The sequence below is a fragment of the Mustela nivalis genome (assembly GCF_964662115.1).
Source record: "Mustela nivalis genome assembly, chromosome: 12".
NCBI lineage: Eukaryota > Metazoa > Chordata > Mammalia > Carnivora > Mustelidae > Mustela > Mustela nivalis.
In genome coordinates this window covers 70,207,205-70,233,067 of record NC_139031.1, presented here as the reverse complement: position 1 = coordinate 70,233,067, position 25,863 = coordinate 70,207,205, and the positions used below count along the sequence as shown (strand labels likewise).

Below are 25,863 nucleotides of genomic sequence, written 5' to 3'. Positions count from 1 at the left end.
TATTAAAATGTGAGCAAGAATTATTATATGTAACATAAGGAGCGTTAATGCCATTGCTGCTGTAAGGTAGGTGAGCTTTTTGATCTTCCTCCTAAATCTTATTTCAGGTGTGGACGCTGAGAAGGCGGCTTCTACTCACCCATCTGTTCCCTCCTTCTGGGTTAGCAGCAGGTCACCCTGGGCCTCGGCTTTACTGAACTACATTCATTTTCTGTCCTTCATTCTTTGCTTTTGTTGAATTTTTGTCCTGATATGTTTAATTTGTAAGTACAGCTTTTTAAGTTGTTTCACAGTTTGAAGAATAAATCTTAGCGTCCCCCTTACATAAAAGGTCTGTTGTTTTGGGTTGAATATTTTCTGAGATAAGCTTTTATACATAGTCTAAGGTTTTATTGGGTTTTGTTTTCATTTCTTGAGAGCTAAGTACGCCACAGAAGTATTTGACTAAGATATATTGTGCCTATCTGTGCCTAATGAACCACTAACCCACACAGTAAATGATGAGTGACAGTTTAATCAATCCAGTTCCTTCGAAAGTCACCAAGGGCATGTGGAGTGTAATTTTTTAATCTTTCACTTTTCAAATACTGCAGATGCCAACATGAAAAGATCACGTCTGTTATGTGTAATAAGTTTTCTCACAAGTTAAAGAAAAAAAAGATTTTAAATTTTGATCTTTTAGAAGCTAACCTCCTAGGGAATTAAACTCTTTGGTCCATTTTACAAATACATACATTCCAACAGAGAAAAGTGAGATAAATAAACGGCCACCTTGGCGCGTCAGATCATACTGGCTTTAATTGCGTCATGGTGCATTTCAGTGAACCATGGCTAAATAAAATTACCTATTAGGTTAATTAATATGGAACCTTTCTGAGTTAGTATTGCATCCCAGTATGTAAAATTCAGATTGTGTTTAGCATTTAATCTAATTTACTTCACCAGCCTGCTGTTTCTTTGTTGTTCCTTTGGCTGAAGCCTGAATACACATTTAGAAAATTAACCCGGATAAACAAAACAAAACAAAACAACTCCTTTCAAAACCGAATTACCTAGATTCCTTTGTATTCATGTTCCTCAGTTTCTGGTCCTGTGACCAGCAGCATCTGCATTGCTTTTGGGAGGCTCGTTAGAAATGCGAGATCCTAGGGTGCCTGGGCAGCTCAGTTGGTTGGGTATCTGACTCTTGATTTTAGCTCAGGTCATGATCTCGGGGTTATGGGATCCAGCCCCGAGTCAGGCTCTATGCTGAGTGTGCAGCCGGCTTGAGAGTCTCTCTCTCCTCTCCTCTGCACCTCCCCCACTCCACATACTCTCTCACTTTCTTTCCCTCTCTGAAAAAATAAACAATAATAAATAAAAGAAAGAAAGAAATGGGAGATCTCTGGCTTCAGCCCAGACCTAGTCAGTCAGAATTCTGTGTTCTACTAAGGTCTCCACCTGATTGGCATACACAATAAAGGGTGAGAAGCAAAACTTCAGGTGCTTTTTACTGACTGACACATAGGTTTTGAAAAGATTTCTGGCGCCAGGTGAATATTGGGAGAGAAAAGCAAAAGAACTAACTTGCTCTGAGTTATGGTTCTTCTCATATGCTTTCTTCCTGCTGGAAGCCGCTTGACACTCTGTCTGTCTTCAGCCCTCTTTCCAAATGTTTTGACAATGGTGCTAGCTTCGATTGGTTCTAAATGATTCTCTGAACTTGAGTAGAGGCCTCCTAAGTGGATTTAAGGAAGTCTGCATGGAAGGGACAGGTCACCCCTCCTCGTGGTAGCGTGAGCTGGCAGGTTACTGGCGACGCTGTGCCATGTTCCCACCCAGACTCTGTTGTTAAGCTCTGAGGCTGGAGAATGGAACTGTCACTTGTCTGCTTAAAGCTTTCCATCCTAAGGAATCTCAAGCCTTTGCTAATAATACATAGATGGGATTAGAAGCTCAAATCTAGGAGAGCGATTTTTCTTTTTTTGTTTAGTTTTGTCTTGGTTTTGTTTTTTTGTTTTTTTGTTTTTTGAGATTTTGATTGTACCCTATTTTAAAACATATTAAGTACTTCTGCATTGTGTCCTGGGACTGCACCCAGACTGTTCCCCTGAGAATTAGGAAAGAAGGAGGACAATGTTTTATTTTTTGCTGACCAGAATAAGATTAATGCCGAGAAGAAAAATAATAAGCTTAAGTCCTGTTTTATTTTTCTTCATGTAAGATAATCATCTATTGGGCTAATTAACATCTTGTAACACTAATGTCTTCATGAGAAAATTGAGTATTCGCCACTTGAAAGGCCATGTGTCAGATGCAGATAAGAGCTGAGGGGTCTCTTGAATCCCTGTTTTTGTTGAAGGATATAAAGTTACCCAGTGGGATTTTAATAATCAGGTACAGTGCATCTTAACTGGTGACAGTATTGACTAACCCCATCTCATTCAGGTCTGGTGGGGGCAAGAGCTGCTATATGGCCAAAACCACTTTGACTCATTTGAGCTGTGTCTTTCAAAGTAAGAGACCAAATTCTGATTCTGAGTACCATGATGGTGGCTGGTGCACTTATAAGTAAATACTTTACAGTTGTGGAAAGTATCATGAGAAGCTGGAGTTAGGGGACCTAACCCAGTCTTAGAGATCAGGAAGCCTCCCAGAGAAGTGGTGGTGAGCTAGCCATTCCCTGCTCTATGGAGAAAAGCTTTTGCCCCTTCTCTGGGAATGCCATTTTTTCTCTACATTCACCCTCCCTGCTAATGCTCCAAACTTAATAGTTCAGATAAACTTTTCATCTTGAATTCCTTTCCCAGAGAGTGTGCATATCAGATTTCAAATACTTTATATCAAAATTCATCTCTGATTAGCTTGCTGCCCAAGTTATTTCAGGCCAAACCTCAACTGACATCTTGCGATCTAGCCCATAGTTCTAGGTGGCTTGTGCTGCTTCCAAGGAAAGTCCATCAAAATGCACAGAGGTTCATTTTCTCTCATATAGTGAAAACTCAGAATGGTACAGCTCCTCTGCTTAAAATGACCAATTCTATATACAGTTCCAAGGAGATGCAGTCCTTCTCATTTTTAAAATACTAAACTTTAAATTTTAGAATAGTTTTAGACTTATAGAAAAACTAAAATAGAGAATTCCTGTTTCCTCCTCACTTGGCTTCCCCTGTTGTTAACCTGTTCCACTGCTCTATGTGCTATGGACAGATGGTTCGTTTGTCTCAACTGAGGCCCCCACAGTGTTCCATTGCTGTGAACTAAACAACTTCATTTTGATTTCATTAGTTTTTCTTAATTTCTTTTTTGTATTTTAGGATCCCATCCAGGATAGCATGTTACATGTAGTAGTCATGTGTTCTTAGATTCCTCTGGGTTATGATAGTTTCTCAGATTTTCTTTGCTTTTTCATGACCTTGGCGTTTTGGGAAGTACCAATGAGGCATTTTGTAGGCAGCTGTCCCTCAGTTTGGGTTAATCTAATGTTTTGGGGAGAAAGACCACAGAGGTGAAGTAGATTTTCTTAATCACATCCCATCAAGGGTACTTGATAGCAGCATGACTTATCACTGGTGAGGTTACCTTTGATCATATGGCTAGGGTCTTGTCTCCCAGCTCTCTCCATTGTAAAGTTATCATCCATCTCCTGTCCCTGCCTCCATACTCTGCTCTGAAACCAGGTTGCTCAGCTCAGCTCTTACTTGGTAGTAGGGGGAGAGGGCGGGAGGCTTGTATTGCTTTTGATTTGTTCAGTCACCAATATTTTTGAGCCATCACTATGTGCTGACCCTCTGTTCTGCCCTGGGAACAAGATGATGTGAACACACAACTTTGTCCCTGATCTTGGTCTTCCAGGATCAGAGGAAACATACCCCCAAAAAGCAAAGACAGGTGACTATCCTCTGGATGTGAGGAAGGAAGCAAACTAGGGGATGGAGGGGAAACATGGAGCCTGGGCAGGAAGGGGAAACCCACCTTATGTATGGTGGCTGGGAAGGACATTTCTGAAAGGAGCTGTTTGAGCTGACTCCAGACTAACAAGAAGCACTTGACCATGCACAGAGTGAGGGAAAATGTGTTCTGGGAGGAGGAACAGCAGTTCATATGCAGATGGTGAAATGGGGAGGAGGACGGAGTATTTCAGGAACAGAGCAGAGCCACGTGACTGGACTGAAGAAAGCTCATGGACAGAGGTGTGATACGGAATCGGCGAGCAGGTGGGGGCTTCCGGCGCACAGGTCTCCATTCTTCGTTTTAAGGTAGAAAAAAGCTCAAGCTATGATTTTAATAAAAATCTAATTAATTTCCTCTTACCAACACAGACACACTGATGTTAGTTAGATGTGGGTAGAGGGAGGGCAGTTGGAAAGAAAATAACTTGTAATCATTTCCAAACACAACTTTATATTTATATTGTATTTATTTTCATTTATCAGGTAAGTTTTTCTAATATTTATAAAAATAAAAGGTAGTACTTCCACACAATAAAATTTGACCTAAACACACAAAAAAAAACTTCTGAAAAAAATTCAGAGAAGTAAATTCTCCTTCCCTCCAATCCATTATTCAGATCAACTCACCAAACCCTCTCTCTCTCAAGAAATCCTTATAGAAGTGATTGTATAAACACTGTTATTAAAAGTCACCCTACACATGTGCTCCCAGTTTATTTCTTAGTTAAAAATACTTTAAGATTAGGGGCACCTGGGTGGCTCAGTGGGTTAAAGCCTCTGCCTTTGGCTCAGGTCAAGATCCCAGGACCTGGGATCAAGCCCCGCATCAGGCTCTCTGCTTAGCAGGGAGCCTGCTTCCTCTCTCTCTGCCTGAATTTCTGCCTACTTGTGATCTCTGTCAAATAAATAAATAAAATCTTTAAAAAAAAAAAAACGTTAAGATTAAAAAACACACTGAAAGGTCAAAATATCCATCTTCAAGTTTTAAGAATCTACTAATTTTGGGGGAAGTTGCATGGAAAGTCTTAAAGCATATCTACCATAGGAAAAGTGCTGAGGAAAAGAGTGAAAAGCCAGATCATTTTTGAGAGCACATTTCAATTAGTGATTTATTCACAAATAATCGTATGTATTTAATATGTATTTTCTTTTTTTTCTCCATAACTGATGAAGGTGATTTCTTCTATATCCAAGTATGCTTTTATGCAAGTGAAGTGTAACATAGAGCAGGGTTTGGCAAACTTTGTCTATAAAAGACCAGATCATATGTATTTCAGACTTTTTGGGGCATATGGTCTCTTTAGCAGCTCTTCAGCTCTGCTGTGAGGACAAGAAAGCAGCGTAGACAGCATGGAAATGAATGTGCAGCTGGGCTCTAATAAAATCTTATTTATGAACACTGAAATTTGAATTTCATATGATGTTCATAAGTCATCAGTTATTCATCTTCTGTTTTTTTTCAACCATTTAAAAAAGTCAAACCTAGTCTTAGCTTATAGGTTATAAAAACAGACACTGGGCAGGATTTGGTCTGCAGTTTATGGAGCCCTGTGTATTATTGTGTATGGCCCCGGTACCCCCAGGAGAGAGAGGGCAGATCCATTTGCTGCCATGAATGGGAAGGAAAGAGGTGGCTTTATGACCAGTGGTTGTAACTGGCTCTGTCCTCGAGACTATTTTATCTCCTGGTCTGCCCGTAATTGGGGTTTTTCACGTGTATGTCCACTTAGTGACCTTCATCCATCGTGAGTCCTGGGATGCAGGGGAAAAAACTGAGACCTTGCCTGGGGATAAAAGGCCAAGTTCTTAGCCTGGTGTATGGACTTCTCCTCTCTTTTTAACTCTCTCTTCCAGTTTATTATAAAAGAATTTGGCTCTCCCCAGACTCCTCATGTATAGGGTCCCGTTTTCTCTGTCTGGAATGTCCCATTCCCACTCCCGTGACATGACCCCTTAAGGCACCGTGTTCCACTTTCCTAGTCTCGTTAGACTTCAGGAGTCCAAGTGCTTCCAAACTCTCCACACTGGGCTGAGCATGTCCTTCTGTGTTCCTTTGGTATTTATCATGGGAATTGGTAGAATGTTTGAGAATTACTGTGTTTATAGTACACAGATGTACTTGAACTCCTTCTTGATAGTTTTCCCCTAACTGATGACAGTCCTAAACGTTTAGATGACTGTACCAATCAGGAGAAGAGAAACTGAAGGAAAAGAAAACTTTTCTATTAGACTATCAAAAAAGAAAGTCATCATTACGCTAGAGGAAAGACTAAGTTATCTCTGTATTCTCTTTGTAGAAAATATTCTTGAATTCTTACAGAAGAGGTAATCAAAGATTATGCAGCCAGAATTGTAGAAAGAAAAGTATTAGAGAGGTGTGTCAGTTAATCAATATGTTACATTATTTTTCTGAATTTAATATTATTTGTCCTATTTGTTAGTTTAAAAATTTGCAGTTTCTTGTGATTTATTTTCTCATTCAGAGTTCACTTTTGTATTCAATTTTTTATTCATAATTTTGTATACTTCTCCAAAGATTTATTTATTTTAGAGAGAGAGTGCGCATGCAAGTAGGGAGGAGGGGCAGGAGGAGAGGGGAGGCAGAGAATCTCCAGCAGACTCCCTGCTGAGCACAGAGCTGGACACGGGGCTCAATCCCAGGACCCTGAGTTCATGACCTGAGCCGAAGTCAAGAGTTAGCCGCTTAACTGACTGAGCCACCCAGGTGCCCCAAATTTCTGCACTTTTTCAAAATAAGAACACCCCGATTGTTTGACCTTCAACCTTAAAACGTTGTCCCTCCATAATCATAATTACAAAGAATTATCAATTCCGGGGACCTGGGTGGCTCAGTCAGGTAAGCACTTGGGATTCTCTCTCTCCCTCTCCCTCTGCCCCCTCCACCCCCACACCCTGCTCTCTCTCGCTCTCTGTAAAATACATAAATAAACCTCTAAAAAAAAGAATTATCAATTCTGCTTAAAATCTTATTTTGAACTGTGGTAAAGAAATCACACATCTGCAGCATAAATTAAATTTGGAAGTTTTGAGTTTAGAAAAACTGAAGGATACGTGAGCATGTATGTTTCATACATTATCTTACCAGGTAACCAGTCCTATGTGAGTTTGAACACACTGAATCCTGCGACAGCTCTAATTGTAAGCTTTGTGACCAGTTCTTATTCTTGAAAAATTTAGACTCTGTGGGTGATAATGACATAATTATTCAAATTGTCAAAAGAAGCAACAAATTAAAGGAGACTTTTCCTGAAATAAGGTTATATATCATAAGTATAGAACTTAAGTGATTGAATTCTCTCTCGGTGAGCCACAGGGCAGGCAGCTTCATCTATCAAGAGTGAGGGAGTGCAGGGGAATAGAGGGTAATGGGGGGGAAAAAAGTAAAGTAGGCAGTAGTCCCTTGGTATTAATTTGAAGGGCTTTTATTGCTATGTGGAAATAAGGCAACTCCAGTAATAAAGTATTCTGCCAGGCTATAATATATTGATACATTTGATACTTCTGCTTTTTAATTTTCTTGTGCATTCTATCACCTTTTATATACCCTTGAAGTATAATTCTGTCCACTTTATTAGTATGCCCTCACACATCTTTGGAAAATAATGTCATCAGAAACATCTATTAGAAATGAGAGTCCATGTCCCTTAGCCAGCCGAGCAGATGAAAGCCTATGGAAAGTCTGTATCATCGTATCCCAACTGAGTGAAATTGCAGCATAGATTTATCTTTTAGTCATTCTCAGTACCATGTTACAGAGATGATCTGGACCAAGCAAGAGAAGTGGTAACAACGTATCTGTGAGTGTGTAATGGTTACGTCACCCGCCAGCTTGGCCACGTACCCAGTGGGGGCAGCTGGGGCTTGTGCTGAGGGTCTCCAAACCCCTAGCTGCAGCCTCTGCTGGGAAAGACAAAAGCCAAATGACACTGAGTGGAGAGTATATTCTGAATGTTGGAAGGAAGGTGTCGGTAGCTGTTGAAGATCTGAACTATTTTATGTAAATGTAAATAAGAAGACAATAGGGGGCTCCTGGGTGGCACGGTCAGTTGAGCATCCGACACTTGGTTTCAATTCACGTCCCAGTCTCGGGTTGTGATCTCAGGTCATGAAATGGAGCTCCCTGTTGGGCTCCACGCTCAGCACAGAGTCTGCTTAGTGATTATCTCTCACTCTCCCTCTACCCCTCCTGCTCATGCTCTCTCTCAAATAAATAAAAGAATTTTTTTAAAAAAGATAGTAGAAATGTAGGTCAATAGTCTTAAAAAAGAATTATTGACATAAAAATTTGGAAAGACACCAAATTGAAGCTTTAGTCCTAACCAGGCATCTGAAGCCCCAATATTTATAAGAATATCATAGCATTTTTAGTGCGCTGATAAAATGATTGTCAAAGTGTATGTTGTGTCTCAAATCTTAAATGAAGACAACTTGTGTTAAACCCAATCTTCCTAGAACACTGATTTTAAAATAATTTTTATTTAAATGGAACTCTTTTTATGATATTTTATATAAGCATCTATTTGTTTTTAGTCATTTTGATTCTGTTTACTTTTGGTATTTAGTTTGGATAGTAATTATGTGCTATAACAGAGGAGAGATTTCTGCAAATGCATTATTTCTTTAATTCAATACATTGTTTTGTTTTTTTTTAAGATTTTATTTATTTATTTGACAGGGATCACAAGTAGGCAGAGAGGCAGGCAGAGAGAGAGGAGGAAGCAGGCTCTCCGCTGAGCAGAGAGCCCGATGCGGGGCTCGATCCCAGGACCCTGGGATCATGACCTGAGCCAAAGGCAGCGGCTTAACCCACTGAGCCACCCAGGTGCCCCCAATACATTGTTTATATACAACTGTGATAACAAGTGGGGCAGTTACAGAGATGTAGGCCCTTGTCCTTAACCTCTGAAGGATCAGAAGTAAGTTAGACACAAGGGTTTTGCTCTCCCTAAGTTGAATATGAGTGCAGCAATTGAAGAAGTATGCCAGTATGTTCATGATTCCATCAGAATGCTTTCAGGAAACAAACCCATTCAAGGTAAAACCATTTTATACACGCGCGCACGTGTGCGTGTGTGTGTGTGTGTATCCTGGACAATTGCTAGAAGGTAGAGAGTGCTAGCAAAAACAATGGATTATCTGAATATCCAGGCCTTAGGAAGGCAGAAACCAGGTCAATTCAGGGGACTTCATCTGCAAAAAAACCATTCTTGTTAGTTATTAATATGACTTATCCCATTGGCATATGCTAGTTTCTTTCCATCTCTCTCCCAAGCGATTGTTCATTGAAGTCCCAGCAGATATATCTGACTGACTCTGCCTATACTATGGATTGGCTGTTCCCGCTGGGTTGGGTGCAGGCCACTGTGGTCTAGGAGGCCAGGCTCCTCCTGATCAGCTGGACTGTCTTACTAGACAAGGACTTTGAGCACAGCCTGCTGAGCTAGGAGGGGAAGTTGGCCATAGTATGGCTTATATATTGAATGAGAACTTAACAAAATAAACTCAATAAGGGAGCTCTTCTATCTGTTGGAATGTTCGTGGAAGGCTTTGTGGAAGAAATGACATTTAAATTAGATTATAGAAGTTGGGTCAGATTTATATATTAAGAGCAAGTAAATGAAGAAGAATGGAGTTGTAGGTCGTGAAGTGATTTGAGTCAAGCTGTATGGGGCTATGCTGTGGGCAGGTCAGTCTAGCCCAGTGATTCTCAGGTCCTCAGCATAGCTTCCCTGAATCCCCTGAGCAGCCTGAGTCAACACCTGGGATCCAACTTAGACTGATTGAAATAGGATCTCTGGGGTTTGTGTTCAGATTATTTGCAGTTTTTAAAAGTTCCCCTCAGGTACTTTTGATGCAGAGAGGTTGGAGAACCCCTGGACAGCTTGAGAGGACAATATATTAAGAATTCATGAAATGGGGTTGGAAAGGAACATTTGAAAAAGACTGGAGGCTTTCTAGATCAGGCCAAAGAGTTTCTTGACTATTTCCTGAAAATAGGATGGAGCTGTGAGCATTATATTTTATTGGCTACCACCGTTTTCTGAGCCCAGGGTAGCTGCATCTGTTAGAGACCTTTCAGGGCACTAGACAGAGAGGGAAAGGAAAGAAGCAGGGTCTAGATATATGTGGGATGGCCCTTGGTACTCATTAAGAATGTCATTTATTCATTGTTTCTCTATAGGAGTAGACATCCTCATTCCAGATTTAATTTTCCAGGATATAGTGGAGTTTTTGTACAATTCTTTCTTCTCTCTTTAGGGGAGTCGGCTGCATCTTTGTCGAAATGATCCAAGGAGTTGCTGCTTTTCCAGGAATGAAAGACATTCAGGATCAACTGGAACGAATATTTCTGGTAAGTTCTTACAGAGTGCTTCTGAGAAAAATTGGTTTCTCATTCATCCTTTCATGACAAATTGTACAGTGCTGTTGGAAAATGATTTTAAACAAATTTATTAGTTGTCACATTTAATTCTAACATATTTTTTTGCACCTTTGAAAAAGCAGGAAATCGGTTAAGAATTGTGTTTTTATACTACTGCACATGAATAATGTGCCAAAATGGTAGGAGACGATAGATTGTTGGTAGCAATGTAGAATAGTGGGTTAAAAATGAGGGCTCTGGCAGAAGAATTTCAAACAATTTATGTAGGTGCCCCGACCCCCTTAAGTGGGTGGAGCTTAACTCTCTGCCATCCCCACCCACTTAAATGTGGGCTTTAGTTGGTAACTTTTTCCATCAAGCAGAGTTTGGAAAATGGAGGGTAGCTTTAAAATGGAGAACAGGTAAACCACCTCAGCCAGGTGTTAAAGGCTTGCATTATCAAAGATAAATCATGTTGGTAGCCTGTACTTTGATAAAATGTGTACATTTTACATTATTATAAAATGTACAGTAAAATGTACAATTTACAATTGTACATTTGATAAAATGTGTCACTGCCTTTTGATAAAATGTGTCACTGGTCTTCCTTTCAAAAACTCTAATCCTAGTCTAATCATAAAAACACATCACACAAACTTGAGGGACATTCTACACAATGCCTGATTAGTACTCCTCAAAACTGTCAGAGTTATCAAAAACAAGGAAAGCCTGAGAAATTGGCATCGCCCAGAGGAGGCTAGGGAGCACAATAATTCAACACAGTATGGTATCCTGAATGGAATCCTGGAAGAGAAAAAGGACATTAGGGAAAACCAGTGACATCTGGTAAAAGTGGGCAGGTTAATAAATATCAGTGTACAGTTAGCTGTGACAAATATACCATTTAATTTAAGATTTAAAGAGGAAACTGGTGAGGGGTATATAGGAATTCTGCACAGTTTTTCACGACTTTTCTATCAGTCTAAAACTATTCTAAAATTAGAAGCATTTCAACTTTTAAAAATCTGCACAAAGAGAAAATAAAATGTGTTCTTGTGCCAGACGTTCTGGATTTATCACCTGCACTTTCATCTTGAGCAAGGAATTTAGTTAATTGAGCTGTAGTTTCCTTGGGGAGAAATGAAGGCTAATAACAGCACCCATCTCATAGGTTGTTTTGATGAATAATTGACTTAATACACATGAAACACTTTTAGAACAATGCCTGGCACATAGTTAACATCCCACAAGTTATTATTTTTATCAAAGCATTTTATACTGAATGTTTTTGTTCAGTAGAACTTCCACATTAGCTAATATTCATATAAACCTATTTTTTAAAACATGGAATCAGAGCCAGACAAATTAAGGTCTTTAGTGAGAGGATTCAAGCTGTATGCATTATAGCGGTCAATCACATTATCATACTTTTTCCTTCTTGAGTAAGACTCCCATATGAACTCACTGGGGCAAATTTTAGTATGGACCGTAGCAAGAGATGAACTTACGTATTAGCATGTATTTTAGTTATGCAAATGCAGCATTAGTGTAAAGCTTTCATATTAAATATAAGGACCCAGGAGGGTGTAGTGATATGAATTGAGACACCCCCCATCACTATTGTGTTCACTACTGTGTTCATCAGCAGTAAAATGATTACAAAAGTGGGCAATGGAAACTAGGGAATCGAAGCACACATGATTCCTCCAAGCTGTACCCTGTACACCCCAGGGGCCCCTGTAAATCATGGCAGATGGAGAAATAGCAGAGTCCCTAATATTCTAGAAACCTTCTTCCAAGTGTTGCTGTATTGATTTCTTCTCCCTGAAGCTGTATGTATCAACTTTCCTTTTAATTTTACTTATTTATTTTAATACATAAAGTCCCACATTGAATGTTTAAAATGTCTTGTGATTATAAGAACAGGGCATCTGTATACATAAAATTTCCAGTGTCTAAAAGCTGAAAAATCACCCTTTTGTCCTAATAAGCAGAGAAAGCCACATTTAATGTTTTTACATATATCCTCCATTTCTATACACATTAAGAAAAATCAAATCATATTTTATATACCTTTTATAACTTTATTTTTTTCATCTAACAGTATGTAATTAACACCTTTCATTGAAAAATGAATCCAGAAACTTATCGTTCTTAATAACAAAGGAGTGTTTCATTGCATGGATGAGACGTTACTTGCTTAATCAGCCCATGGTAATAGCTTGTTTATAGTCTTTAACTATTATTAAGTACTGCTAGATACATCCTTTGCATACTAATCCTCTTAGTTAAAAATAATTATTAGAATTCAAAGTCCTTAATTCAATAACATTTAATTTTCATAAATTTATTGACTGTTCTTACACTTAGATCCCTTCATCTATAGTCATGAAACATTTCCTTCACCCTCTTCTGAAGAAAACCTCTTACTGATTTGATTGAGATTACACTGAGCCTGTATTAGGAAGAAAGTATATTAAAAAAAAAAAAAAATATATATATATATATATATATATATATATATATATATATATATGTAGAGCTTTCCCATCTAAGAATAAATTATATTTCTTTATTAATATTTTATGGTCCTTTGCATAAGTATTTGGTTTTTATCACTATTTTCTCTTCCTATTTTCTACCTAAGCTTTTATTTTCCTTCAGTTATTTTAAATAACTTTCCAGAACTATTTTCTTAAAACTTGATTATTTTTAATGTCACTGAAAAAAATAGTAAAAGAGGGAATTTTAATGGGCTGTGGTTTGCATCATAAAAATTTTTATGCTAAAACTATCTTCAAATATTTAGCCTTTTAATTTATTTGAAGCTGAACTATAATAATAATAATACCTTTTAATTGTATTCTGAGAATAATTTCCTAAACTTTAGTTTCAACCTAACTGTTCACTCTGCAATAATTATTGAATAATGCTTATATAACCTTGTTAAATTACTGATTTTTATACTAAAATCACTAACTTACTATATTTGAAATCAGAAAACTTCAAAAGGGAATCATATAGAAAGAAATATTTTCATATATACATTATTTCCAGATGAATTTAAAAGAAAAGGAAATGGTTATATAAATGAGATAAATGCTACAGCAATAGAAGCAAAAAATGAGTTTCATAAAAGTATGGTTTATTACTAGAGTTAGTCAAAGATTTCATTTTATATATTATTTTTATAATGCAGTGATTTCCAATAGGTACTGTCTTGTTGGGTTGCTTCCTGTTTGCAAATTTTCTCATTATTATTATTTTTAATGGCAATAATTTCCTAATTTTATGGGTATTCAGAGACCTTTGAGCTATGACTAGGCTTTTAATAAATCAAAGAAATAAGATGGCAGATTTCCCATGGGACATTGGTATGTGAAACTACAGTTTGCTCCTGTTAGAGCACAGAGCTCTTTAAATGCAGATAAATATCATGATTGATGGTAATAGTTTCTTCATTTACTGTATTTTTTTTTTTTAACATGTGTAATGATTCTAACAAGTAAAATGTTCTTTGGCAATTAGGAGATAAAGGTCATTGTCTATATAAAATTGCTGCTTTAGAATTAAATAGTATTATGTTGTACTCTGAAGAATGAGACATGACCACATAGAGAGGAATCTATAGACTCCTTAAGACAGTTAATGTTATCATCTTAAGTCTTATTTTCTCTACAAAATTGTTTAAATTTGCAAAAAGCAAATTTATATCCCATCAAATATGTAGACTTTCTCAGGAATTGTGCGGTCACTGGAAGAAGAAATTTAACTAATCCAGAATAGTTGAATCACTGGGAAAAAATGCTTTTCTTCAGTGACCTTTTATGTCTGGTCTGAATCAGAATTACTATTAAAGTGTGATTAAATCCCCTTTCACAGGCTTCTCATATAAATTGCCAGAGACTCTCTTCTAAAGTGGCATTTGTGTATCTGGCCTCTGGTTAGGCATTGCCAAGGAGATAATCAACTTTGAGAAGTCATAAAACATGGGATTATTTGGTTTGTTTTGTATTTTAATACAGGGATTAAGTCCATTCATTCTCCTGTGAACTGTGTATAGAAAGGTGGTTAATAACTTAGAAGATCAAAATTAATAGCTTGTTACCCAAGACAACTAATATAATTAACTCCCACACACTGAGTCTTTCCAACAAATACAAAAGGCAACAAAGACCAATCAGTAAAGCCCTTATATTTTTCTTTCGAAGATTTTCTCTTTCTTTTTTTTCCTTCTCTCCCTTTGGTGGAAGGGAGCAGTGCATATTTTTAAGTTCACCGAACTTATTTCTGCAGCATAATAACTGTGTTGATGTATATTAGGTGAGCTGGTTCTACTACAATCTGAGATTTCGCTGCTAAATCATTTTCCTTGAAATTGTGATATTCCTATGCAAGAAAGGAAGGAAAGTGATGGAAGGTTGACAAATTACATTCAAGACATTTTGAATTGCCAGGTGAATGGGCACCTACTTGTCTGAGCAGTAACTCTGCTATTAGGTGAGAAGAGCGATTTATATTCATTTCTCCAGCATTACCTCTTTCTTAGTGTGGCATGAAGTATGCTATTCACCTTCGTTATTTGCAAAAATAAGCAGGAGATGTATTCATCCTGGTAAATATATATTCAGAGTGACAAAAATCAGAAGTAATAACAAAAATTTGTATTCTAATCACATTGTTCCGAATTGAAAAAGAAATCCACTTGGTGGAATCCTGGGAATATGCGTCTCTCTCACTTCACGACAGCTGCACAAATGGCAGAGAATGCTTGCACAGCTGCCTGAGACCTTTGGCAGATGCTTCTGGCTTTGTGTGGCTGGCTGGTGGCCCAATGTACAGCGGCCATGACAGAGGAGCTGGCATCAGTTAGTTGTGGGACCGTCCTTGTTCTCTCTGCCTTTGACTATTGATAACCCTGAGGATCTCACCTCTCCCTGTTTTCTAGATCTTTGGGCCTGCAATGAAATTTCATTGAACAATTGTTTGTTATCCTGTTGTACATTACTTGATTAGTACAGTTGTTCAGATGTTCATCTTCCTTAAATATATGTCCTTCAGAATCTGTGTGTGTGTGTGTGTGTGTGTGTGTGTGTGTGTGTGTGTGTGTGTAAAGAGCCATTTGCAACTTTGAAAACTGTTAGTCAGCCTGGCTTTTGAGTCACATCCTTGCTTAAGCCTCTGTGTTTTCCAGAGGACTAACTCTAGAAATGTGGTCTTCAGATTCAGTTCAGTCCTTGTTTCCCCAACCTGCTCTGTTTCCAGGCTTTTCGCTCAAATGATAATGTTGAGGTTTCATGACTGGCTCGGATGGCCGTATGGAAAGTAAGAGAAAACCTGGTGGTCATTATCTTTAATGGTTGTTACCATCCATTTAGATATAGTAGGCAGAATGTTAAGGTAGAATATTGAGATCACAGACTGTGTCCCCAGTACCACTATTGGATTTGCTTGAGGTCATTTCTGGCAGACTTCTTCAGTCCTCGCTTTGTGGCACTAGATACAGTGGATGTAAAGGAATTGTGTGTCATACTGTCTGCCCTGGGGAAACTGATGACAAGGTGGGCAGACAAGACATGCAGTTAAGAATAAAGTCAGGGGGCACCTGGGTGGCTCAGGGGTTAGGCCGCTGCCTTCGGCTCAGGTCATGATCTCGGGGTCCTGGGATCGAGTCCCGCATCGGGCTCTCTGCTCAGTGGGGGGCCTGCTTCCCTTCCTCTCTCTCTGCCTGCCTCTCTGCTTGCTTGTGATCTCTCTCTGTCAAATGAATAGATAAAATCTTTAAAAAAAAAAAAAAAAGAATAAAGTCAGGAATCGTTGCTGAGCAGTTGGTCAGCAGAAGGGAGACCCAGTAACAATGGCAGATCCTGTAGTAGTCAAAATACTGAACTCAAAGAGTTAAATATTGGGTTGTAATCTTAATTGTTGTTTTCCCCTGGATAAGTCACCTTTTCTAATTGGAGTGCAGTTTCGGCATCTGTAAAGGGAGGAGTTGAACTAAGTGATTTCTTTTTTTTTTTTTTTTTAACATATATTATTAGCCCCAAGAACTAAATGATTTCAGTAATGTCTTGCAGCTCTAACCTTTCTTAATTCTAAAAGTGCATATTACAGGATTATGTGTAAAGTCTGTGGGTGTTTAAAGAGAAAATTTGTAAGAAAATTTTTGTCAAGCACTGAAGAGAGTATAAGACTTGAAGTGGAATAAGGGAGATGGAGACATCAGGCGACGTTACAGAAGTGAAGCAGGGACAGTAGGAGTCTGTCCTATATGGGTGGAAGGTGAGATTGGGTGTTCGAGCCTGAACTCTGATAGACTGAGGACTTTTTAATCTTATTTTATCCATAAAGTAATGAGATAATATAGTCTTTTAATGAGAGTAAAAATGTTAAAATGGCATTTTAGCAAAACTAATACATGATTAATATATGATGATAAACTCAGCTACATTAATATATGATAAACTCAGCTGATAAACTATAGAGAACTAAGCGATACACACTGGGTTGAAGGATGTTGAAAATATTAAATGGTAATTTTTTAAACAGTTTAAAAAACTGCAGAGTGGGGGTAAAGGGCAAAGAGAGGGGGAGAATCCTAAGCAGGCTCCACACTCAGCTGGGAGCCTGACTGGGCATTCCATCTCACAACCCTGAGATCATGACCTGAGCCAAAATCAAGCCGGGACACTTAAGTGATCGAGGCAACCAGGTGCCCCATTAAATAATTTTTAAAGTCAACTTTAGAAAATGTCAGGGAGATAAATTATAATACCTCCCACCCTGGAACAGATACCTCTTCTAATTTGTACACGTTTCTTTCAAGCCTTGTCAATAACTACAGCTCTTTATATGATGGCCATTCTTTTTCAGAATGTTAAGTGTATAAAAAATAAGGCTGAAAAATTTAAAAGCAGTATGAAAATAAATTAAAAAATCATCATTTAGAGAAAACCAGTATTAAGCTTTTTCCTATTTTCTAGGTTTTCACAGTTGGGTTAATAATAAATTTATAGGGTTTTGTATCGAGCTTCTCTTTATTTTCACATTAAATTGGGAGCAATTTCCAAGCCATTAATATATACTTGAAAATATTATTTTAATTATACTGTAATGTCTTCTAAATGTGCCCAAATGTGCTAACACATTGTCCTATCACTAGGTAATTTGCTTGCAGATTTTATGCTACACTAAGCATCACATATTTTTTATCCCATTCAGTTTTTCCTTCAGCAAGGATTATTAGGCACCTATTCTGTGCCTGACACTGTGCCCACAGGTGGTGGTAGGACACAGTCCCTGCTCCTCTCAAAAGTACTGTCAGCTGGGCTGCATTTGAATAGCTTCCAGAAAGTTACATCAGAAAGACATTGCAAAACTGTTGTGATATGTCTTGGATACTAATGATATAGAAGAGAAAGGAATAAAAAATAACTTCAGAGTTTCAGCTTTGGGAAACAGAATGATTTGTGAGATTATCGAAAATAATGGGAACATTGAAAAGAAGTGCCCCTGGAGAGGAAAGAAAAGACAGCTCAGGTTACTGGACTTTATATGGCAGCAGGGGGATCCCCGCTGGGGAGGCCCACAAATCATACAGAACAGAATCAGGGGCAAGATGAAGCTCAAGGGATCATTCACCCAAAGCAGACAAAGTTGGGTCCCAAACCATGGTAGTTCTTGAATAGTGAAAATGTGGAGGGGGAAATGCAGTGGAGTGCTGTCTAAACCTTACAGACGCTCCTGGTCTGTGGGGGGTGGGGCAGAGATCGGGAGCTAGCCAGGAGAGAATCTGTGCATGACTTGAAATTCAGGGTTGAACAGGGAGAAGTAAAGGATAAGTAAGGAGGGAGAAGATATCACTCCCTCCAGGGAAATTACAGATCAGTTCTAGTGTGTTTAGCTAGTGGGTGGGGTTAGGTGTCCTTCCTTTCTGTGTTCCCTCAGTGTGTTTCTCACTCTGCCTGTACAGCACGTGGCACACTCTGTTTGTTCATTGAATTTTTTTAGGCCGGAGGAGGAGAAGGATTTCTTGTCCAAGAAATGGTAGAGTCAACATAGGAAATACATCTGGGTTTAATCAGAAAGTTTAGACTGTCCATGGTTTTCTTTTTTCTTTTTTAAAGATTTTATTTATTTATTTGTCAAAGAGCTAGAGCGAGCACAGGCAGACAGAGTGGAAGGCAGAGTCAGAGGGAGAAGCAGGCTCCCCGCGGAGCAAGGAGCCCGATGTGGGACTCGATCCCAGGATGCTGGGATCATGACCTGAGCCGAAGGCAGCTGCCCAACCAACTGAGCCACCCAGGCGTCCCAACTGTCCATGGTTTTCAAAGGAGACTTAGGACTTATGATTCTCCTCAGTGTCTTGGGGGAAGGGAGACATAGGCTCAAGGGAGGCATACTTTTAGCCCCTCCACTCCTGGCTCTGCCTTTATTAAAATTTTGTGGACGAAATGCATCTCACTGCTGAAGGACAAGTTGAAAACCCCTGGACGAATGAAATATTAAGAGCCTCCCAGGTCAAGGTTCTAGGGGGAAAAAAAAAAAAGACCATGTGGAAGAAAAAATGATAAAGAGATCCAGTGAAAATGGAGGTGTTATTATAAATAACAGTTGAGTGATTCATATAGGGGACATTAGGTAGACCTTCTTAAAAGTCTGTGACTTCATAAAAGCCTTCATAAAAGTTCTGTACTAATTAATAAACTAATGAAATTTTGGTAGCAAACTGCGGTAGGGTTATTTGTCATAAGAAAAAACAAGGACAGTAAAATAGCCATTATAGAATAGCTAATCCCATTAATATTTGCAAAGAAATTTCTATTTGAATATCAGCTGGTCATTATGTGGAAATTTGAATTAGCTCACTTGGTGAAAAAAAACTATTTTTTTTACCTTGAGTATTCTTGCATTTACATTATAGTGTTACAAACTTTCTATGAATGGAAAATGTTCATATTTTCATGAAATATTCACTTTTTCATTAAGTAATAATTTCATCAACAAATATTTATTGTGTGGTTACCATGGGTTAAATGTTTTTCCCTCTTCTGGGGAGAGAGGAGTGCAAAAAAACAAAGCCCCTGTTCTCTTGGAACCTGTATTCCTATGAGGAAAGGTAGATAATAACCAAATAAATGTATAATGTGTCTCATAAATGTTGCATGAGAGAGGCTACTTTACATATGGTGTTCAGGGAGGTCTCTCTCAGAACGTGATACTTGTGAAGGTAGTGAAGGCACGAGACATCAGGGATCGTTCAGGTGGAGGGAAGAGCAATATGTGTATCCTTAATGATAATAGTATCAAAATCAGTGTTCTCAAGCCTGAATTCGGTGAATTAAGGATCATTCTTTCTAGTACATCCACCTGATTTTTACCACTCTTGTTACTCTGACCTCCTTCATATAAAGCATTTCCTTCTGGGAGAAGTCCTCACTTTGTGTGAAGGATTAAATTCCTGTACCTGCTACTGTTCAGACATCAGAGCAAATCAACAAGGCGAGTTGGAAGTACGCCCGTGTGCATGTTTCAGCTTGGAATTATGCTGGAGCTAGGGATTTGACTTTCCTGATTTAGTTCATCAGAAATACTGGTATAGATAGAAGAAAGTGGGAAATGTTTCTGTTTTGGAGATTAGATGATGGTTTAAAGGAGCGAGAAGAGGTAGAATATCTAGAAGCTGCAGAGACCCAGAAAGCACTTATTTTTGGAAAGTCAAAAGTTAGAGGAATTTCGAGAAGGAGAGATGTATCGACTGCATGAAATACTACAGTGAGGTCAGTAAAAGATGGTGCTGAGAAGAGGCCACTGGTTGGTAACTTCTAAGGGAATAGTTCTAACAGCGTTGGCTATTTGAAGTCAGATTTTAGTGGGCTTGAAGAGTAAGCAAAAAATTGGAAACGTTGAGTATGGACAGCTTCTTTGAGAATTGACTTAAGGGAAGGTGATTATGTGTCACCTTAAGGGTATTTTATAAAAATAAAGATTTATGAATTTCATAATATGCCATAAACAATTTTAAATAACGAAGACCAGGGTGTGTCTGTAAGGTAGAGGACCCTAAAGATATAGGAAAGCACATTTAATGGATCAAGGTATTGGAATAGGCAAGTGCGGATGGGTGACAGACAGGATGCCTTGTCAATGGGGATGAAAAGTTTTTCTGAAAGGGAAGACAGAAGGTGAGGAAAGGGAGGAAAATGTGAGTAAATATTGTAGAGGTATGGAAAGGAATGAAAAGGTATGACCTGTGTGATTCAGAAATGGAGGGGGTGTAGCTAATGGTGACATGCAAATAGGAGGGCAGACGTGGAGGGGAATGGATGGTATCTGGAGGGCTGGTGTAATGCCAGGTGGTTTGTAACTGTCATATGACAAGAGAAGCAGCTAGTTGCTGACAGCATATGTGAATTCATTGTCCATTTGAGACTTTATTATAGAAATAAAAGTGCTACATTTCTAGCTCCTGTGATTTGTAACAGTTTACTTTCCTATTAACACAGGATTGCTTTTAGGCATATCCATCCACCTGTAAATATTTCCCAGTTGTAGGAGTCTTTACCCAAGACTTTTCTGGAGGTAAATGGTTCACATCTGTGCTCTAACAGACTTAAATGTTTGGGAAATGTTTTAACCTATTAACATATTACTGTTATACTATTCGTGACTTTATCGTCAGTACACGACTACTCACTGAGCACTGCAGTTATCTCTTGTCATGTAACTACCTCAGAACTCTGGGTTAGGGGCACCTGGATGGCTCAGTTGATAAGGTGTCCAATTCAATTTCAGCTTAGGTCATGATCTCAGAGTCATGAGATCAAGCATTGCATCAGCCCCCACACTGGGTGTGGAGCCTGCTAAAAGGTCTCTCCTTCTCCCTCTGCCCCTACCACCCCCCACAATAAAAACAAAAAACATACCTCTGGGTGAGATCAACAACAGTCATTTTTTAAAATTTATTGGTCTTAGTTCCAGGGTCAGGAATTGAGTAATGAGTAAGGATAGTTCTGGACTTGGTAGACTTGGGGTCTCTCATATGCTTGCAGACAGATGTTGGCTGGAGTAGGAACAGTGAGAAGCTGGTGCCATTGGAGATTGGCCAATCATCTCTCTCTTCAGACAGTCTTGAGGTCCTGCATGGACTCTCTCCATGTGGGCTAGTTTGAGCTTCCTCATGGTATGAATTGGGTTCTAAGAGCGGGTCTCCTAAGAGAACTATATGGGAACTGCATGGTTTCTCTTTAACTTAACTTCAGGAGTCATTCAGTAGCTCTCTATCCAACAAAGCAGATACAGCCCCTGACCCAGAGTCTAAGGAAGGGGACGTAGACCCCAGTTCTAGATGGGAAGAGTGTCAGGAATACTGAGGCCATGGTTTAAAACTGCCACAGTGGTCACATATATTTTCTTTAGGGATCACCAAGTTGAGCTGATAAACAGCTTTATAGGAAAAATAATCTGGGAAATAATTTAATGAAGCTCCTAGGTTTTTTTGTCATTTTTTCCCCCATGCTCCTGATGACCATTGCAGTACTGCTTCTCATGATAAATATGAAAGTGTGAATTGTCACAGAGTGTTACTTGGTAGGTCATGAGGTCCCTCATTTGCTCACCCTCCCTTTCTTCCTTTCTTGACTAACAAGTTCACAGACGTGTCAGACTGAAAAAGATGGTGAAAAAGATGCCATAGTGTGACACATCTGAGACGGAAGAGGAGGTGGTGGTGACACTTCTTAGCAGATCTTCAGATTGTTGTCCATAAAATAGATTTCCAGTACTCAAATTCTGCTCTAATTCTTTTGTTCCATTTGCAACATGCTTTGACATATAAGTCTTTTATTCTTCAGAACATCAGCTTTGTTATCCCTTGTGATTGGCAGCATCTAAGATGGCTTCCAGTGGTCTCCAACTCCTGGTATTTATGCCCTTGTGCAATCCCCTCCCCTTGAGTGTCAGTTGGACCCGAAGACCTGCTTCTAATGGACTATGGCAAAAGTGATGGGATATTTGATATGGTATTATATCTGAGGCTAAGTTTAAAAAGTTTACTAGTTCCTCTTGCTCACCCTATTTTTGTCTCACTGGCTGACTCTGAAGGGAGCCAGCTGCCATGTTGTAAGCTGTTCTGTGGAGGGATCCGCTAGTCAAGAAACTGATGTTTCCAGCCGGCAGCTACTTGAAGACCTAACCCTGGCAACAGTTCTGTGAGGGAGCTTGGAAGTGGATCCTTCCCCTAGTTGAGCTTTCATGTGAGCACACAGCCATGGCTAACACTTTACTTAACTACCTTGTGAGAGAGCCTGACTTGAGGCACCTAGCTAAGGTGGACCTGAATTCCTGACTAACAAAAACTGTGAGATGATAAATGTTTGTTGCTCAAAGCCCCAACATTTGGAGTGGCTTGTTCTATAGCAGTAGATAACTACTGCATCTCCTTTGATCCCAGGACCAATAAAGGGGAGATACTGTTAATCTAGTTTTACAGCTGAGGGAATTGTCTTCAGAGATTATGTGAACTTCTCTAAGAAGACATGTTTCATAAGTACCAGAAATAAGCTGAAATTCTAAATCTGCTGAGTCTTCCACAAAAATACTTGTTTTGTATTTGTTGTTTGGTTGTTTTGCTCTGATTCATAATAAGGAGTGTGCATTAGAGTGACTTGGGAATCATTTCCTGAACACTCATTCTTGGGCCTCACTCAGGGCCTCCAAATCAGTCTCTGAGGATGGGCCTGTATGCCTTCTAACCAACAAGAAGGCCTTGGTTGACGAATCTTTTTAGTTAAGAGCATCCATTCTAAAAGGACATGTCCTACTTTGAAACATAATGGATGTTTTAGATTTTCTGGCCTAGTTGACATCCTAAAAAAACCTCATTAGTTGCAGGTACTCTATCCAGAACATAGGAATTCCTATTCAGCCAAAGTTGTGTGTTTCTTACAGGAATACTTTTGATCTGACCTTCAAGGGACCTGCTCTTGTGACAAGCATATTTGGGAGTTTCTGCATATCACTTTGTGTTTGTAATATTAGGTGACTAGTATTAGAATGTGCACACAAGCAAACAAAGACTTATAATCATCATATCCCAGCACTGTAACTTCTGTCTGGCCTGATCACTTGATGAATATGCTGTTTCTCTCCCTCATTTTGCAGCCTACACTTTCTTAGAAGAGTAGAGGCCTTAGAAAACTTTACCCACAAAGATAAATCTGTCCACGCTGCTAATCTTTTTGTGAAATATGAGTTCATTTAAAATCTGACCTTGTATCATCTCCTGCCCAACCCCTACAAGCAAACTTTTTTTAAAAAGCCTTCTCAAAACATTCTATCCTAAACTGATCTCATTTCACATTATTATATATCTTGATAGAAAGCAATGGCTGTTTGATTAAAATTTATCATATAAAATTATCTGGAGCACATCCCCTGGAGAACAATTTTATACTAAGTCAAGTTAACAGATTATCTGACCTTGGAGCCGAATTTGTCCTCTATCTCACTCATCTCTTTTGACAATGACAGCCATATGTTTTCCATGCATGGTAAGCTGTGACATTTTTGTATTCTTCCTAAAATCTCTTTGTCTGTGAGTTTAGTTGTACTGGGAAAAGTGTTGAGAACTATCCATTTTAAAGATACCATTCAAAGAATCTCTTCTTATTGTAGAACCTAATATAAACTCAGTCTTTTATTCATTTTCAATAACTCTAGATATTAAAATTGTTAGCAAACTTGAGTCTCTGGGAATATAAATCTTCTCTAGAACAAGAGGAAACGTCAGTTTGGCAAGAACTGGTTTAGGGACACCGCCCATGTGACAAACTTCTGTGACCTTATACCTGCCGGGAATTCCTCTTCTCTTGGTCTGATATCTAAAGACGTCCCTTCCTTCTAAATACGTGAAATGCCCCTTCTTCCCCAGAGAGTTTTTCTCTGGTTTCCCAATTACACATTCTCTTTCCTTCCCTTGGACCTCTTGGTCTCTTTACCCAAACCTCTGTGCTGTCTCCCTTCAATTTTGGTCTTACAGCACAGTTGTTTTTGCTCTTCTCCCCCAGTACAGTTTAGGATTTGAGGGTGTGGGTGGGGAACACAGGAGTGCTTTGTGCAAATCAGGCATTAGCATGCACTCTGACGCTGCAGAGGGATTGACTCAGGAGGATAGAATTATCGCGGATAAATGATCACATTTCTTCAGCTTCACTGTCTTCTTTTTAAAAATGCATCTTCTGGGGGAACTCTGGGGGGAAGACATTAAGAGCCACTTTAAAATTTAAAGACAATTTCTCTTCTTTTGTTTGCTTGCTGAAAAATAGATGTGAGTGCATGTTTTCCTTTAGGTTTTCCTTTTGCAGTTCCTTGTTCTAATAATATGTAAATCATTCCCGGCAGACAATGCGTAACATTCAGACGCAGAGATCATTTTACTGAAACTCAGTAGAACAAATTACTATCCATTTGCTCCAAGTAAAATTCAGTATTAAAGATGTTTCATGTTTGCCAAGTGAAAAGCAAATAGCTCAAAGGTATTGGTCAGACCATTTTTGGAAAATAATACTAGGTTCATATCTCAGACCCCACTTTATTCCCAATAAGATGAAAAACTGTTTATCTGTCACATGAACTAGTGATGTGTGCACCTTTTGATCTAGTTATTGACACTTGGGACGTGATTCAGTTCATTCAGCCATTGTGAGCGCCCATGACATACCTGACAGAGGGCTTCAGTAGATTTCCATTTTGAAGAATTTTGGCAAAATTTTTGTTGAGTTTCCTTTTTAGTACTTAGTACTGGGTGTGTGTGACTGAGTAAATCAAGAAGCTAAAATCATAAAAGAACTAAATCTGATTGCCAGTTCCCTATTAATCTTCTTCTTTATAGTGAAAAACTGTTTTTAGACATAAGTACTCTCTGTATATATAGTCTTGATCTCCTGATATACCATCATGTCCAATTAGATGTGACATGGACGAGGTGTTAACTAACTTTAGTGAAATTATACCCTCTAGCAAAACATTTTTAAACAAATATATTAGTATTTGTTCATCTTGCCACATATTAAGCTCAGTTTTTGCAAACAATAAAATTGATGTCTTATAGAAGAAATCTCTGTACCTTCAGCTCAGTTTTGCTGTGAACCTGAAACTGCTCTGTAAAATAAAGTCTTGGGGGGAAAAAATGCTGTAGATGTATCAAAGCAGAATCCTGTCTACAAAATCCATTCTCGACCCTTTGAGTTAATTGTAAGATTTCCCTTTCAGGAGTTTTATCTTCTTTCTCTCAGTGAACTACTATGTGGAAGGGAGTAGAGACACGTGGGCAAAAACAATATTTATTGCTTGGCAATGCAATGGTAGCAGTGCATTGGTAGGGTAGGGAGGTGCAAAGACAAGGAGGTTCCAGCCACTGAAACGAAGGAGCAAGTGGTATAGTAACAAGGTCAGTTAGAGGCATTAAAAATCCACCAGTTTGAAAAAAAAAAAAAAAATCCACCTGCAGTCAGTACTTGTGGAGGACAGGGGAGGGATGGGGAGCATTGC

At 38.8% G+C, this 25,863-nt stretch overlaps 1 protein-coding gene across 10 annotated transcripts in view; it reads left to right on the top strand.

Moving 5' to 3' along the window:
* CDK14 (cyclin dependent kinase 14) overlaps positions 1 to 25,863 on the top strand; it is a 575,914-nt gene that overhangs the window by 349,084 nt on the left and 200,967 nt on the right. For all 10 annotated transcript variants that reach the window (XM_082692298.1, XM_082692296.1, XM_082692295.1 and 7 more), the window contains one exon: positions 10,212 to 10,305. In XM_082692298.1, the coding sequence (XP_082548424.1) occupies positions 10,212 to 10,305 (94 nt within the window). The remainder of the gene's footprint in view (positions 1 to 10,211; positions 10,306 to 25,863) is intronic.